The 15,769-nt window shown below is 25.2% G+C and overlaps 1 protein-coding gene across 2 annotated transcripts; it reads right to left on the bottom strand.

The window, feature by feature from the left end:
* Positions 1 to 8,089: 8,089 nt before the first annotated feature.
* LOC126906903 (serine/threonine-protein phosphatase 4 regulatory subunit 3A) lies at positions 8,090 to 15,413 on the bottom strand. Of its 2 annotated transcripts, none has more exons than XM_050687831.1 (13): positions 14,692 to 15,413; positions 14,076 to 14,131; positions 13,759 to 14,001; positions 13,496 to 13,700; positions 13,330 to 13,423; positions 12,409 to 12,589; positions 11,491 to 11,640; positions 11,272 to 11,428; positions 10,641 to 10,862; positions 10,061 to 10,574; positions 9,823 to 9,995; positions 9,351 to 9,505; positions 8,090 to 8,651 (listed from the first exon to the last, which is right to left on the bottom strand). In XM_050687831.1, exons 1-13 carry the CDS (start codon positions 14,843 to 14,845, stop codon positions 8,562 to 8,564), a joined length of 2,394 nt encoding a protein of 797 aa, XP_050543788.1. In that variant the 5' UTR covers positions 14,846 to 15,413; the 3' UTR covers positions 8,090 to 8,561. The 2 variants fall into 2 exon arrangements, with proteins under 2 accessions (XP_050543788.1, XP_050543787.1); XM_050687830.1 differs by having other exon boundaries at positions 9,823 to 10,001; positions 14,692 to 15,412.
* Between the last annotated feature and the right edge of the window lie 356 nt (positions 15,414 to 15,769).

Raw genomic sequence — 15,769 nt, 5'->3', positions numbered from 1 at the left:
ATGAACAACATACAAAGTTATTAAGTAACAAGCAAGTTGAATGCCCTATACAGGGCGATCCTTTTAATACTAGCTACTCAATTTATCTTAAAAAACTTTTGGAACAGTATTTTAAAAGTTATTAACAATTCAAAGTATTGACTGGAAGTGAGGCGCGGATACTGCTATTTTTATCACTAGACATTTCATGGCCTCACTTCTCCTACAGCCAAGGTAATGTTAATAACTTCTGAAATAATGAACCAAAAGTTGTTGTCGACCAGTTATATTTATAATTACATGATTTTATATTTTATAAGATAGTGAAATATGTATTTTGCCATAAAAAAATTATGTTCACACACCAATAAGACTTAAGGTATGATCATACAAATGTTTCTATAACATATAAATGGACATACATATTTAACTAATAAGACAAAAAAAAATGCACAAAAAATTATTGTTTCAAGAGAAATAGAGTGTCTAACATTAAAAGATTCACTCTGTATATCATCAGTGAAACTGTAAAATAAAAAGTACTTTTTAGCAATCAAATGCTAAGTTAATAATCTACAAAGAAAAAAAGGTTAGTGTAGTTAAATATTTAATAGAAACAAGAGTTAAACAATTTCAAATAATATTCTATTTTTGTGATGGAATAAAAATTTTTAAAAGTTCTTAAAGTTTTTACACTAAAAATAAAATAGATGCACTAGTTTGTTTAAATATTTTTTATGTACTATTGGCCGTTTGAACAGTATGTTTGTTGATGATAAAAGAAAACATCCTTTTAATATAGATAGTTCTAGGAATTTTAACATGAACGATTATTTAACTGTTACTTTACGAAGTAACTAAAGGCGTTAATTTTTTTAACTCAATGAAAGCGACGAGTGAACAAGTGATAAGATATTGCAGAACTACACTTTTAGTTGTGCTGTGAAAAACAATTCTTCGAAAGTTTTTTTCAATGGAATAGATTGTTAAAAGGATTGTGAAAGGAGAAGCAAAATAAGGTGTGAACAGTTAGACCGATGCGAGTTGAAAAACATAATATGATTATCATTTGTGAGTAATAACGCAATAAAATCAAGTTTACTTAATTTTATATAAGTAATGAATTTTATAATTTGTTTGAAACGTTATCATTTTTATGTGACTTGATTGATTTATAACAATGTTTACGTACTATAACTCAATTAAAAATGATGATAATACACTTAATATTTGATATAAACACCTATGAGTTTTTTTAACAATACTATAGTCAATATTAATTTTAGTGTAATTATTGTAATGCATATTAAATTTAATTTTTCTAACTGATTTTTTCAAATGTATTACATTAATTTTAAGTAAGTTGGTATGTGCCTCAGATGTTAATTCATAAATACGGCACTGTTTTGAATATTTGCTACCATTTTATATTTAAACTTATTTTATTTTAAACTTTTTGACAATCATAAATCTTTTTTAGTTGATCATCTATAAAAAATTGTATAAAACTTTAGGAAGTTTTTTAATAATCTATTCGATATAGTTTACAATCTAATAAAACAATAATAGTGTCATACGTAAATATTGAATAACTTTTTCGAGGTATATTACAAATATAAAACATGAAATTTCTATACAAGCGCATATGTAATATTAAATAATATTTAATGAAATATGTTCTTAACATATATGGAATTATTCCATATAAGTATTTTTTTTTAATTTGTATGTGATTACTTATCACAAACAAATTTTAATCCTGAACATTTGCTACTTATAATTCCTGGACTTAGAAAAATGGCTCATAGTAGAATAATACAAATAGTGTAAAATTATTTATTTTTTCTTTGAAAAAAGTATTCCTCGTTTTGTGTTTATACAGCTAAGCAAGTAACAAAACTTATCCTTATCTAACTGCCCACAGAAATAATCATAAATATCGATAAAAATAAAATATTCATTAATGTTCCTTAAAATATTAATAACTGACATTTTACAACTTAACTCACAAAATATTAATTAATTCTTCTATGTTATTATATATATCACTAAAGTGACCTTACTTGATAAGAAAATGTTACTTAATTATATCAAGTTTAACAGTAAAACTTTGATAAATCATGTATGTTAATTAAACTATTTATTTCAGTCGAAATTTAATATTTGGTTAATCCTAAGAGAAGACTACATCTTTATGCACACAAGTTTAATATTTACATGGCACATCCTGCCTTAGTATATTATTATGTTTGATTTGCGGTCAGCAAAAATACAAATATTTATTTTTTATTAATTTGACCGTGTCTACCGCTTGGTTGAAATTCTGGCAAAATCTATAAATTTCATTAAAACCCGATTGAAAACTGCAATATCAATTAACACTGTCTGATATTATATTATAATATTATTTTAACCTTATTATACCACTTACAACTTTAGTAGTGAAATTTCTAATTACGTCAGTAGATTAAAAGATTTTATGAGTCATAAGGCCAAGAATCTTCGCTGAAAGTAATATAATGCGCATTTTTTTCTGTAGCTAACAACTATCAGTTGTTACAAATAAAAATTAATAATTATCATTTTGTTGGTATATTTTTTGTAAAATTTATGTGTTGCTATATAGTACTGATACGTATATGAGTAATAAGTTTTTTGTTTTAATATTTCAAAATATTGTTATATTGACAATTGTTGTTTCTATGAGAAATTATTATTTGCATAATTTTTTTTTTTATAACATTGAGGATCTAGTCATAACATTCCACTATTAATTTTGTAGCGTTACATATGCTATTTTGTCGTATGTTTGATGATAAGTAATGTATTAAAGTATTTTCCAAGGGACACTACGTCAAATATAGAAACAAATGTTTTTTCAATTTTAATAATTTTATATGTACGTTATCATCGATACGCTTTTGATTTCGATAGAACAATGTAAATGTGAAGTAATAAATTTCCTCTGGACACAAAGCGATATTTTTTTGAAGATCAATTTTAGTGTTTGACATATTAAGACACAATATGCAAAAATTGCCTTATGATTTATGGACTTTTTTTGTCCAAAACCTTTTCTGCAATCTTTTACTTGTTATTATTTCGCATTATTTTATTATTCCCACAAGTGAACCGTATGATTCAAACATTGATAGGTTATCCCGTAAACTTGAATTATTAATTGAAGTAAACAAATGAGGTTTTATGGCCTAACACCCTTTTTCAATTTAAACACAATGTTAGGCAAAATGAATAAATTTAATTCTCATGATTGGTTAAAAGATCAACGTAGATATAATAACGCATTATTATAATAACTACAAGTTTTTACATTTTTGAAATATTATACAATACAATTACGAATATTTGTGACAAACGTAATTGAATGTATGAAATGACTACCTATTAAGACATAATAGAAATTTTACGAAAAAAAATTTGCAACGCTTGAACACGAAGAACTATGATGAATATTTTTTATTGTCAGGGACGGACTGGTCTATTGTACTACACATAAAAGTTATTTTAATAACGAAAATTAATAAGAATATAAACGGGAGCTTCACAATCACATTGCTTTATCTTCCTCTCCTTGTAATAAACCCTCCAAAAAGGTTTATGACATTGGTGGCATTCCTAGGTAGTTCTAAAAAAGTTAACGAGTACACGCCTAAATAATAGAACATTGCACCTACTATTTAAAACCCCTAGAAATTTTTTGGTGATAAGGTTTGGGGTATATTTTTTTTTTCAAGAAAAATAATTCAATAATCTGTACGAGCAAAAAAAAAAACATCTTCAAAGGCTATAATTTAAAAATCGTTTTTTCGAGAGATGATTTATAATCCCAATCCCTCTCCTGGATGAACATTGCCTCTAATAGTTTTCAATTTTGGATGAATTAAAGGTTATACAATGATGTTTTTTAATTTTTTTTTATAAAATTTCAAACATAATTATTATATAAATTTTTAATGATAACTGAAATTTAAACTGAGCATCAATATTATTCTTTGTAATTATTTCAAAACGATTTATATGACTAGTATCTAAATCGTTTGGAATCAAGTCTTTTGGGAGTGTTAGACCAAAAATGTAATTCCGAAATGTTTTTAGATTTATTGACGCAATTAAAATAACATGTTTAGAATCCTTATTCAATTTTTTCTTGCACCCTATAAAATGTTTATTTATTGTAGAAAATATAATTTTCTACTACTTTTAAGTCTAAAAGTTTTAGGTGTACTACAGCTGCAGTTTTTTAATTACGTCTTGTCTATATTACTATTAAAACTAAAAAAAAAAACGAGTTGCAAATTAATTGGATATTGTAATGTTGTCAATACACTTTGGTATCTATTAAACCTTCATAAATGCGTTTAAGAAGATATGAAAAAAAGCTTTATTCACAGCCCTAAAACTATAAGTTTTTCATCAATAAAATAATCGAAGGCTCCTTCCAAAAAAAAAAATAAATAAATAAATTTTATGTACCCGCTTCTGATTCTTAGAGCCGTTTTGGTTAGGTTGATGGACTTCAAGTTGTCGTTTGTTATTGACCTATATCTATACTAACATGGTTATGCCTTATTTATAATAATTATTACTTCTAATGATAACTTTAACCGATATTAATTATAGCAATGTTTATAAATTTCTATTTCTTAAACGTCAGTTAATACCGACAACACCAAATATTGGGATATAATAATTTTTAGCGCACCGTATACTGTTTCATAGGTTATATAAATGTTGCAGACACGTGTCACGCTGAGCTCCTATGAGATTATTCCATTAGCTCCTGCAGAGTCCCGTTAAACGCAACTCGTTCCTTTTGCTCCCGCAAGCAAACCTTGTACAGCATTTTGTTATTGTTTTCAAAAGCTGCTGTCAGCGTGTAACCTTGCATTTCGGACACCCATCCAATTTCTCCATAGTTCGTCGAATTGTATGTCATAAATTATATTTTTTTTATTCGTCGCTAAAAATTGTTATTCATTTATGTTTTTTTATGTTATTGACTCAATAGTTACATTTTTTATACATAAGGAAGATTTCTTTTATTAAGAGATGCGTCATATTCGTATGGGGGCGTTAGTTAAGAAGTAAAAAAAATGACAGAAGACATATTTTAAAACTTTGCGGGCAATCTCGAAGTAGATTTTCTGAGTTTCTGTCTACTCATTAAATATATTTTAAATCGAAAATAACAGATATTTTTCTAATTTCAGGAGAGGAAATAGCCTTTATCATTCTCTATCGATAAGCGCTTGTGCGTGGTAATGTTTTGCAAAATTATTATTAGGAGAGATTTTAAATCTTTCTTCAAAAAATATCTCTAAAAGTATATGTGAAGAATTCTTCAATTTTAATGATAATCTTAAAATATATCAGTCATTGAATCGATAATTTAAAAAAGTCCAATTTAAGTTTTAAATAATCAATTCAGACTATATAGTAGGCACAGTATTGAATTGGAATGTAGTTCAAAAATAATTAATTATCGAGTCGTATCATTTCCTAATTATGTATAAATTTCATTCCATAATACATATTTTATAATAAAAACCGTTTCGATACAAATCTAGTTTTTAATTTTAAAAAAATTGGTGGATTATTCCAAAAGCTACATGATTTCCTATTTCTTTATTAATATTCTGATTACAAGTTTTATAATTTATAAGTGTAATATATGAATGTATACATATTTATAATATACAAAGGGAAATGGTCCGATTTAAAAAAAAAGTATGTTGCATAAAAGAAGAATTAAAATAATACTTATCTTAAAAAAATTATGATTCCTACATTTTTCATAAAGTTAAAAATATAAAAACTAATTTTTTATAAGAATCGTATTTTTTTTTCCATAATAAATACATAAGTTAATATGTAATAATATATTACATAACTTTTAATTTAAGGTATATACCTAAGTGTCAGTATTTCAGGTACACTTTCAAAAGTTAATTTTTTGTGAAAAAGTTGACATTTTGAATCACCCACCGTGGACAGGTAAAGGGTGAGATTTAAAAAAAAAATTATATTGATTTGGTCATTTTTGAAAAAGTTATGAGTTTTATGTAAAAAAAATTGAAAAAATGTCGAAAATTAGCGATTTTTAAATTTATAATTTTTTTGAAGATTTCCTTCATTTACGGGGAACGAGGGAAAATTTTTTTAATTTTTGAGAGTAATGTCTTTGACTTGTTACGATTTGTGATCTTTTGACGTATCGTTTAAAGAAATCGGTTCGGTGAGAGCTGAGAAAAAGTGGTAAGACACACAAAAAAAAAAAACACATCATAGTAAAATTAATACCTTCTCAGCTTGGCATCGAAGCTAAAAACTGTATTTTAATCATGATTACATGCATGCAATTATTTTTGTTCAATGGGATCTAACCTAACTTACACCATTACTTTTACCTTCAGTCTCCTCCAATTAGATGCCCACATAAAATTAATTGCTCCATAAATATTTATATTATCAGATTATAAGCAAGTCATCAAAACTTTGCACTTTATTAAAAACGTACAAGATTAATTTTTACATTAGGAGTTTATCAGAACGTGAACGAGTTTACATAATTGTTTTAGGATTAATACTTGTAATTGTACAGCAAATCATCGACTAGGGACGAATTCAAATGTTTAGGTACCTCGGAAGTGTTCAGCGACTGGCTAACGATTTTCAAATGGCTATAAACTTTATTCAAAAAGACGATCCAAATAATTATGTTACCTAGGTGATATAAGTGAGAACCATTGACATCTGTTAATGATTCACATAAGATTTTGGCATTAAAATTTCAACTTTTATATGAAACTATACCAATTAGTCATTTGAACATATCTTAGGTAAAAATTGTTTTTTTTTGGGAATTATATATAAATAAATATTTGCAAACATGTCTAAATTTGTACTTTTAATACGTCATATTATTGAACTCCCTCTTGATTCAAGATAAATCATTTGCTTAAAAGCAAACTATAATAAAACTGCTAAATCCTGCTCTACTAGATCCTTTCTTAATAATTCTTATTGTGAAATAATGTCCAACAAATTTTGCAAATTATTACAATAAAATTATTTAATTTGAATTTATGTTTAAAATCAGTTCAATTAATTTAAATGATCTTAAAATTTTGTTTTTCAAGTAAAAATTCATATCTATACTGAGTTTCCAGTGAAGAAAGGTATAATTTTTTAATAAAAGTAGTCTGTGAATAGTCTTGTATTGGGACTTCTTGAAATATTTTTTTATATATTTAAAAATTATACAAAATTGTTGTATAATTAAAATTGTGCAGTTTCTCAGACAAAAATGAAATAAAAAATATTCAATATATTACAATAAATATTAGTTATTCTACACCACCTCTATTTCAAATAATTTGAAAATCAAAAGTTAATTCTGCAATAAATTATTGGTTATCTTATATCAGAGTACCTATCAGTATATTTGAATTATTTGTTGTTATATTTAAATATGAAAAACAGTTAAAAGACTGAGTATAAAAATTTATTGACTCTAGTAAAGGTTAGTTACTGAACCTAACCAACTCATTTAAGATGCTAAAAATAACACATTAAAAATAGTACAACATGAAAACAAAATTTTAAAACTATACCATAAAAAAAATTTATTGATAATAAAAATCTGGTAAGTACTTTGATTATCTAATTGATACAAAGTATAAAATTAAAAATATACTAATATGCATTATTATTATATCTGAAATAAATTGTATAATTATATAGAAAGGAATACGATATGTCTTGCATTAATTCAACAAGCAATTTATATCAATTCACATTAATATAAAAATATTAACTGTTTTCAACCTGATTAAATACGTCAGCTAAAATTTTCTGACTCCAAAATAAATTAACAATATGTTGAATGTCAACAGTTTTATAAAAACCATAAATTAATTCAACGTTTATAATTAATTTTGTATAATTTTTTTTCCAAATATACACCATCAACATGATAGTATCTACATGAAGCTCTAAATTTTACAAAGTTACAATAGTTACATTTGTATTATTTAGACAGTGACATTTATACAAAGAAAGAAAGAAATTTTGAGTTCAGAATATCATATATATATAAAAATTGCTTTAATTTAAAGACCTTGTTAAGAAAATAGAAGTTTTATTAAATAACCAATGGGCTCATTCATGCATAAATGACACATGTCGTTATTTAATAGTTAACTGCTGATCGGTTTCTATTACCACAAATACATACCAGGTACAATATATATATAAAGATATATATCATTATAATTACAATAATCATTGTTAAGTACTGACAATTATGAATATTCCACAGGACAGTCAAATATACAGGATTTTGGGTAAAAAATAAAAATGTTTAAAAGCAACATTTACCTAGCTTAGCTTAACACATATGAAAACTTTTCTAAGTAATCATAATATGTAGTATTACTAATATTTACACATGGAGGTGATGTCATTAAGTCTAATACTTTAAAATATACAAGTGACACTTTGTTTTGTACGACAAAACGAGAAATGATTAATTTAACTATAAATTTAAGAAAAATTACAAATTATGTATAACGTGGCCTCTTAGTGGGGGACTTCAGGTCGCCATTTTCATCTTCTTCTTCATCAGAATCACCTTCATAGTCGACTAGAGCCTAAAAAATTAAAAAGTCAAAACTGTCACTAATAAATATTTTAAACAAATATTCTTTAAATTAAATAAATAATAATTATAAAAAATGTTTAATTAAATAATCACTAATTTAAATAACAAATTATAAATTTTATTATTCATTGATGCAAAAATAAATAGATCATAACACATCCATAGCATAAATAATGTTATTAATGAAATAACATTAACCAATTTTCTTCATTTGTATTATATAGTAATCTAAATTACTTATGAATTTTAAAATTTATAAATGTTATTAAATATTTCCATCNTCATTTGTATTATATAGTAATCTAAATTACTTATGAATTTTAAAATTTATAAATGTTATTAAATATTTCCATCAAATACCATCCAGCTAATTGGATACAAGTTTATTAAGTAATAAAACTCTCAAATGATATTTTTTTTGCATGTTAGTAGACAAAAATGTTTAGCATCTACTGAACTCATTTTGCTTAACAATATATCAAAATATAACCAATTGTATCTGTTGAACCTCTAATTACCAAAATTTGAAAAGAAAAAATCTTAGTTTCCTGTAAATGGGGAAAATCCCTTTATTTTATTAATATTTTTTTTTGCACTCATTCTTACATTGAAGTGTTTTAAGAAAACAAATTTACATCTAATGAAAATCAAATTGATTCATAGTGTATGTTTAAAAAGTCAAACTTACTTTTTTCAAAAGAGAATTATTTTTTGGATCTTCTGTAGATGAACCAAGTGTTGGGGTAACAGCCAAATTATTGTTTATAACTGGATTTGTTTTATTAACCGTAGTACCAAATATTTTAGTGCTACTTCCTTCACATTTTTTATCAATACTTTTACCTAGAACAATATTTATAAGTAACTAATATCTAAAATGTTATCAAGCAATATTATTTGAATAATTTTATTTTGAAAGAATATTTATTTATTTATTATAAAATAAAATAATCCTAGTTAAAATTTTAATTAAATAAAAATTTATAAACGAATAATAAATAATTTTAAAAATGAATTTATAAATTGATTTTTAATATTATTTTTGTTTAGATTAATTTAAATCACAAATCATTTTATAAATATTTGATGATGTCAGAGAGTCAAAATTAATAAATATCATTTTATTTGAAACTTTTTTTAATGTTTTATTTTATATTTACCAATAGAATCTAATTGTTCAGAGGCTGTCATTGGTGTAGTACTAGTCATTCCTGTGTGTGGAACAACAGCTTCACTGTCATCAAATTCATCATCTTCGTTATTAAACCAAATTTCTTCTTCATCTTCTAACTGTCGTGGATCACGCCTAAAACGTCCAGTTGATACAGTCATACTGCAACTAAAATAGTAAAAAGTATTTAACAAAACTAAACAAAGAAATAAAATTATCTAATATACTTGGTTATAGGTTTCTCTTTAAGTTTTTCTGTATGTTGACTATGACGTATTCTTAGTGCTTTGAAAGTTTGTACATAATCAATATGTTCAAACTTTTTGCCATAATTTTCAACAATATGTGCTATTAGAATTTTAATGTCTTCTAGTTTAATGAATTCAAATAACTCAATGATGGCCGAATCAAGCAAGTTATAACGCCCATTATTTTCTAACAAACAATCAATTACAGGACCAAATAAACATCCTTTGACTATGTAACGATTGTAAAATTCATCTTTTAGAGCAACAATTTTTCTCATAAACCTTAAAGCTCCCAATACCAAAAATTTATGAGCTGATTTCATTAATACTAAGACACGTTTCAGTAAATCTTTATTGAGGATACAAGTTTTTATGTGGTAAGAATGATGTTCAACACAAAAAGTTAATAGTTCAAGTATATGTGCCAATAACTGTGCATTTTGGTAATCATCACGAGCTGGTTCACCATCAACTGTATTAGCTAATAAAGGTGCTGAAATAAAACATGACTTTTACACATATAAATACTATGAATTTAATGGTAAAAAATGTATATTACCAATAAGGACATGAACACTGTTTTTATAAAAGTAATTTAAGAAGTCTGTTTTTTCAACTTTACTCAATGAAGGCAACATGTTTTCAGGATCAATCAATACACGTATAACACCCATTAGTTGAACAGCACGACCGAGATCAGGATCAGTATCACAAATCATTTGCTCGATAATAACATTCATCAGCATAAGCTCGACCACTTCATTGCCATTAGCTTGCGATACTACAAAAAAAAAAAAAAAAAAATACATGTTATATTTTAAGGAAAAGTTATGTGCTAACAACAACACAATAGCTTCACTACTGAATATATTTCAAGAAAAACAAAAAATAATTTTATATTACAATTAAATAATACAAAAAGAACTAGCTAATTTTGCTTATAACTCAATGATAAAATATCAATCACATTTTTTAAATGTAATTCTAAATAAAATAGAGGTATTTTTTACATATAATATAATATCAAAAAGTAAATTTTCAAAAAAAGTGGAGTTATCAGGTTATTTTAGTAGACCATTCATTTTATATGTATTATAAATATTATGTTGAAATGAGGAATATTTATTAAAATTAATAATAAAAAAACTAATTGTTCTTTTTTTTTAAGAATTTATATGATTTAAATTTACCATTATCCGTTGACTGCTGTAGTATATACTCTCGGATTACAGATGGAGAGAATTCTACAAGAATGGTAAGAATATCAATGGCTGCTTGTTTGATGTTTACATCCTCAGACATTAATGTCATTTCAAGCATTGGTAAAATACCCAGAGATGTTAAAGTCTAAAAATTGAATTATGTTAATTTGAATTTTTTTTGATTTCCTTAGTCTAAAGCAAAAATACCTTGAAGAAATTTTCTTTTTGTGGAGGTTGTAAATTTTGTGAAAAATTGCAAAACTCTTTAAGGAACTGTACTAGTTCTAATTTCCTAGGATCTGGTGTATTTTCATCTTGTAGTTGACCTAAGAGATCTGGTAGAAACTTTTCATCTTCCTGAAAGTACCATTCAAGTGAGATACACAACTTAATGATTTATATCTCATTAAAATAATGTTATTTAGTTACAATTAATGATGTAACGAAAGAATATTCTTCATAACAGAAATATTCTCCTGTAAATTATTACCAGAGAATAAAAAAAATTGAGCTAAGTTATTTCTTTGGAAATATTTTATCAAGCTTGAAAATTATTTGAAGTTTTGAATATTTATTATAATGTTTGATGAAAAAAAAATCATCTTTTACTTTGTCAATAGTGGCATAATAACAAAAATATCAATAATACTTTAAACAACATATTTGTTCAAAGACTAAAAATAAGAACTGACAAGTGTTTTAGTTTCAATTTAAATGCAAGAATCCCAGTTAAATAAAATTCTATATAACTAATGTAAAATGGGTTCAAGTTGGCTGTCAAGAATACAATTGGTTACTTCTAAATTTATAAGTAAATAGTTTGTAAGTTGGATAATTGGGTACTTTTATACAGTAAGTTATATCACTTATTTTATTTAATCGAATAATCTGAAGCTTATTTTACAGTAATATAAAATGTAACAAAAAAAGAATATTCTTGACATTTGAAAATATTTAAGAAAAGGATTATTATTTAATAAAGTTTTAATTTAAAAGTATTAGCCACAAGTTATCAATTTTTATTATAAAAGATTATAATAATTTTATATTATTAGTAACAATAATTTATTTTTTAAAGAATGCAAAAAATAAGTTCTACAGTTAAAATCATATTACATAATTTACCTGGATTAAAGTTACTATTTCTACTTTGTTGAAAAATATGAAACTATTTAGTGCAGACAACATATTATCTTCAAAAACAGATGGAGTAGGAAGAACAACGTCTTGTATATATTGTACTCTATGTGTTTGGTGTATTTTGTTCAATAATTCCATGTTAGTTATCATAATAACTTCTTTAAATCTAAAAAAAATTCATTAACATGATACTTCACATACTATTATACTTCATTCAAAACAGTTGATAACATTATGAAATAATTATTATTATAATTTATAATTGAAAATATTTAGAAATATTTTAGAATATACACAACTAACATTTTTAGTAATCTAATTTTAAAATACTTAGTATATAATCATTCTTCGAAAATTTGTTAAGACAAAATTAACAATTCTACCATATTTTAAACAAAATGCTCATAAACATAAGGCATTTGAACACATAGAATGGATATATATTACAGAACAATTAAGCCAAAAACATAAATTAATTATTCATAATTTTTATAGCTTCTATCTAGAAATTTAGAATAAGTCATAACATCAGAAATTATCTTAAAATTATTTTTAGGGAAGTTTTTTTTATAAGTTTGAGATAATTAACAAATTTTAGACAAGTACAATGAAAATTAATTTTTTTGGTGAATTAGAAGGCTTATTTAAATTTATGATGTTTAATTAACACACATTAAGTTATGCTATAACTTATTGAACTTAAGATTTAATATTATTTATCATAATAATAAATTCTTTGTAATTTCCATCTAGAAATCTATGATAACAAGACCATAATACGACTAAATATTATCAGAAACTAGTATATCCTATGTGCCATACTATGATGCAATTTTAACTTGGTAAATATTTAATGTTACATGAAAATAAATGAAAATCAATTTTGTATGAAAACTACCAACCTACCTAGAAACATTTTTTAAATGATGTCTATGATATTTCCGGATGGGTTGTGTTGGATCATACTCCAGACAGCCAATTACATCAAAAATTATGTCATCTATACAAAAATTTAATCACATAAATAAATCATATATTTCTCATAAAAAACTTTTTGAATAACTACACTTACCAGCAAAAAGCATTTCAAACAAGCCATTTTTATTGATAAGAAAAATATTTTTGATGATATCATACAAACAATGTAAACCTTCTAAATTGTTGAGATCTTCACACAAATTGAATAGTTTAACTAATTTTCGGATATAACCATCATTCTCTATTGCTTCAGCTAATCGGTCTTTATTTAAAGGAGTAGCCATACATGTCATAAAGAGCTAATAAAAAATATCATTAATTTCAGGATATATAAATTAATTGAATAATTTAAATTACATCTTTAATTTCTTTGAGTCTGCCAATTTCACAAGGCGGTAATTCAACAGGTGGAGCAGAATCTGACAAATCATCAAATCTTTCATCTTCAGATTCCTCTACAATGTCTTGAGTAGTTTCTATAGTAGGATCTTTGCCTTGGACACTGCAAATTTTTTCCCATATTTCTTCACAACCAGCTTTTTCTTGAAAACTTAATGCTAAATCAAAGTTATCAGCCTCTGACCACACTATTAATGTGTCCTATGTATATTATATTAGCTCAATTATTGTACTAGAAATCCTATTAATATTAATTTTAGTATATTGGAATTTACCTGTTGCTTTTGGTATACAGTATCATGTTGAATTTTGGATTCTAACAAAAGGGCTCCTGAAAACAATATTTAAATGTATTAAAACTAATCAAAATTACAGTAAGAATTATATTTTTAGTAAAAATTTCTACATAATATAAAGTTTATAAATTAATTAAAAACATTAAAATTTTAAAGTAATAAAAATACATTATGTTTACCAAATTATTATTAATGTATAAAAAAAATGTATATGTATTAATTTTATTAATTTAAGATTCTTAAGTTTTTTATAATTATCTTTATAAAATATTTTATGTAACATTTATAAAAAAACTGTTTATTTTTATATTATTAAGATTCATTTGTAGTTTATTATAACTTAAGAACAAACTTAGGTAACATAGAATCCAAGTGAAGTTAGTTTATTTAAATAGCTATATTACATTTATTAATTATATTTTTTCAATAAAATGCATATTAATAACAATTGATAAATATAATTAAAGTACAACAGCAATAATAAGATGGTTCCAAATTAATAGATGTAACAATCTGATATACTTTGAAATCCTAGAGCATAGGAAGAGATTGTACAATTTATTACAAATATTCTTAGGATTTTTACTATACTCACCGTCAGCTTCAGCTCGAACCAAGAGTGAAACACCCTTAAGTCTTTCGACATAAGTACACGAAACATGACCAGTACCACGATCGTCCCATTGGCGATCAACATTTAAAGCATACAACTTCACTCGACGTTTAGTATCCGTCATTGCGCCGAACATAAGTCAATGTTCATCGCTAGAGAAATAGTTTTATATGTGAATTAAGCTTCCTTCGCAGTTAATTTAAGAACTAATAAAATATAAACTATTTGTAGTAATGTGCAAGAAGAAACAATTTCAAGGTGCACGTCCAATGCGAGTTAGTGTAGTGCCAACTACCTTCTTGAACGATGCATTTTACAAGAAATGTAGGTGGTATCGATAAAAAAAAAAACGAAAAAATAGTTATGTCCAATCAAGATATCTTTATAAATTTGCGCGAACTGGATAGAAACAAAATTAAAAGTAGCGGCAACAAATCAGAACCCGCGAATTTTGACACGACGCGTCCGATAAAATTAACAATATTTAATATACAACCGCGTTCAGTGTAATTACACGGCACGACGTACACACGCCTAACGAGCTAGAATTAAATTCGATAAGAAAACGAGATATATACATTTCGCGATTGTACACACTAAACAAACAGCGAACACACGGCCATTTTGAAAACAAAAAATATCTAGTATACGACGGGAGAAATAATATTGTAAATACTCCGAACGCGTTCCGTTCACCAACTCACTGGCGCGCGTGTACGAAGCAATGGGCGATCGTGGCCGACGTACAGTGTGGCCAATATATACCAATAGCAAGCAGCTGTGATAATTACCCGCTGCCGGCTTTAAACCGTTTTGTCTTGTCAACCAAATTAATAATTTTTTTTAATTTTTAGCACTTAAGTCGGTTTATCTATTTTTTACAATTATATTCTTAGAAATTAATATTTTAACTATAAACGGAATAATTTTATGTGACAAATAAAGTAACTTATTTTTAATAGCTCCTTAATTTTTTTTTGATATTGTTTCTTATAAATTTTTAGTGAATATTAAAAGTATCTTATCATAACGTATTTTATAGGTATTTTTACTTACAGTC

Source organism: Daktulosphaira vitifoliae, unplaced genomic scaffold (assembly GCF_025091365.1).
Source record: "Daktulosphaira vitifoliae isolate Bord-2020 unplaced genomic scaffold, ASM2509136v1 Scaffold_5, whole genome shotgun sequence".
Lineage (NCBI taxonomy): Eukaryota > Metazoa > Arthropoda > Insecta > Hemiptera > Phylloxeridae > Daktulosphaira > Daktulosphaira vitifoliae.
Note: the sequence above shows the minus strand (reverse complement) of the source record. Positions and strands in the feature narration are given on the sequence as shown.

Excerpts from the sequence above, each read along its gene's own strand:
- LOC126906903 (XM_050687830.1), bottom strand. The coding sequence starts at position 14,845 with ATGTTCGGCGCAATGACGGATACTAAACGTCGAGTGAAGTTGTATGCT. Across the intron at positions 14,002-14,075 it reads CTGTATACCAAAAGCAACAG|GACACATTAATAGTGTGGTC; the intron begins GTAAATTCCAAT and ends TAATATACATAG. Across the intron at positions 8,652-9,350 it reads ATAATTCTCTTTTGAAAAAA|GCTCTAGTCGACTATGAAGG; the intron begins GTAAGTTTGACT and ends TTAATTTTTTAG.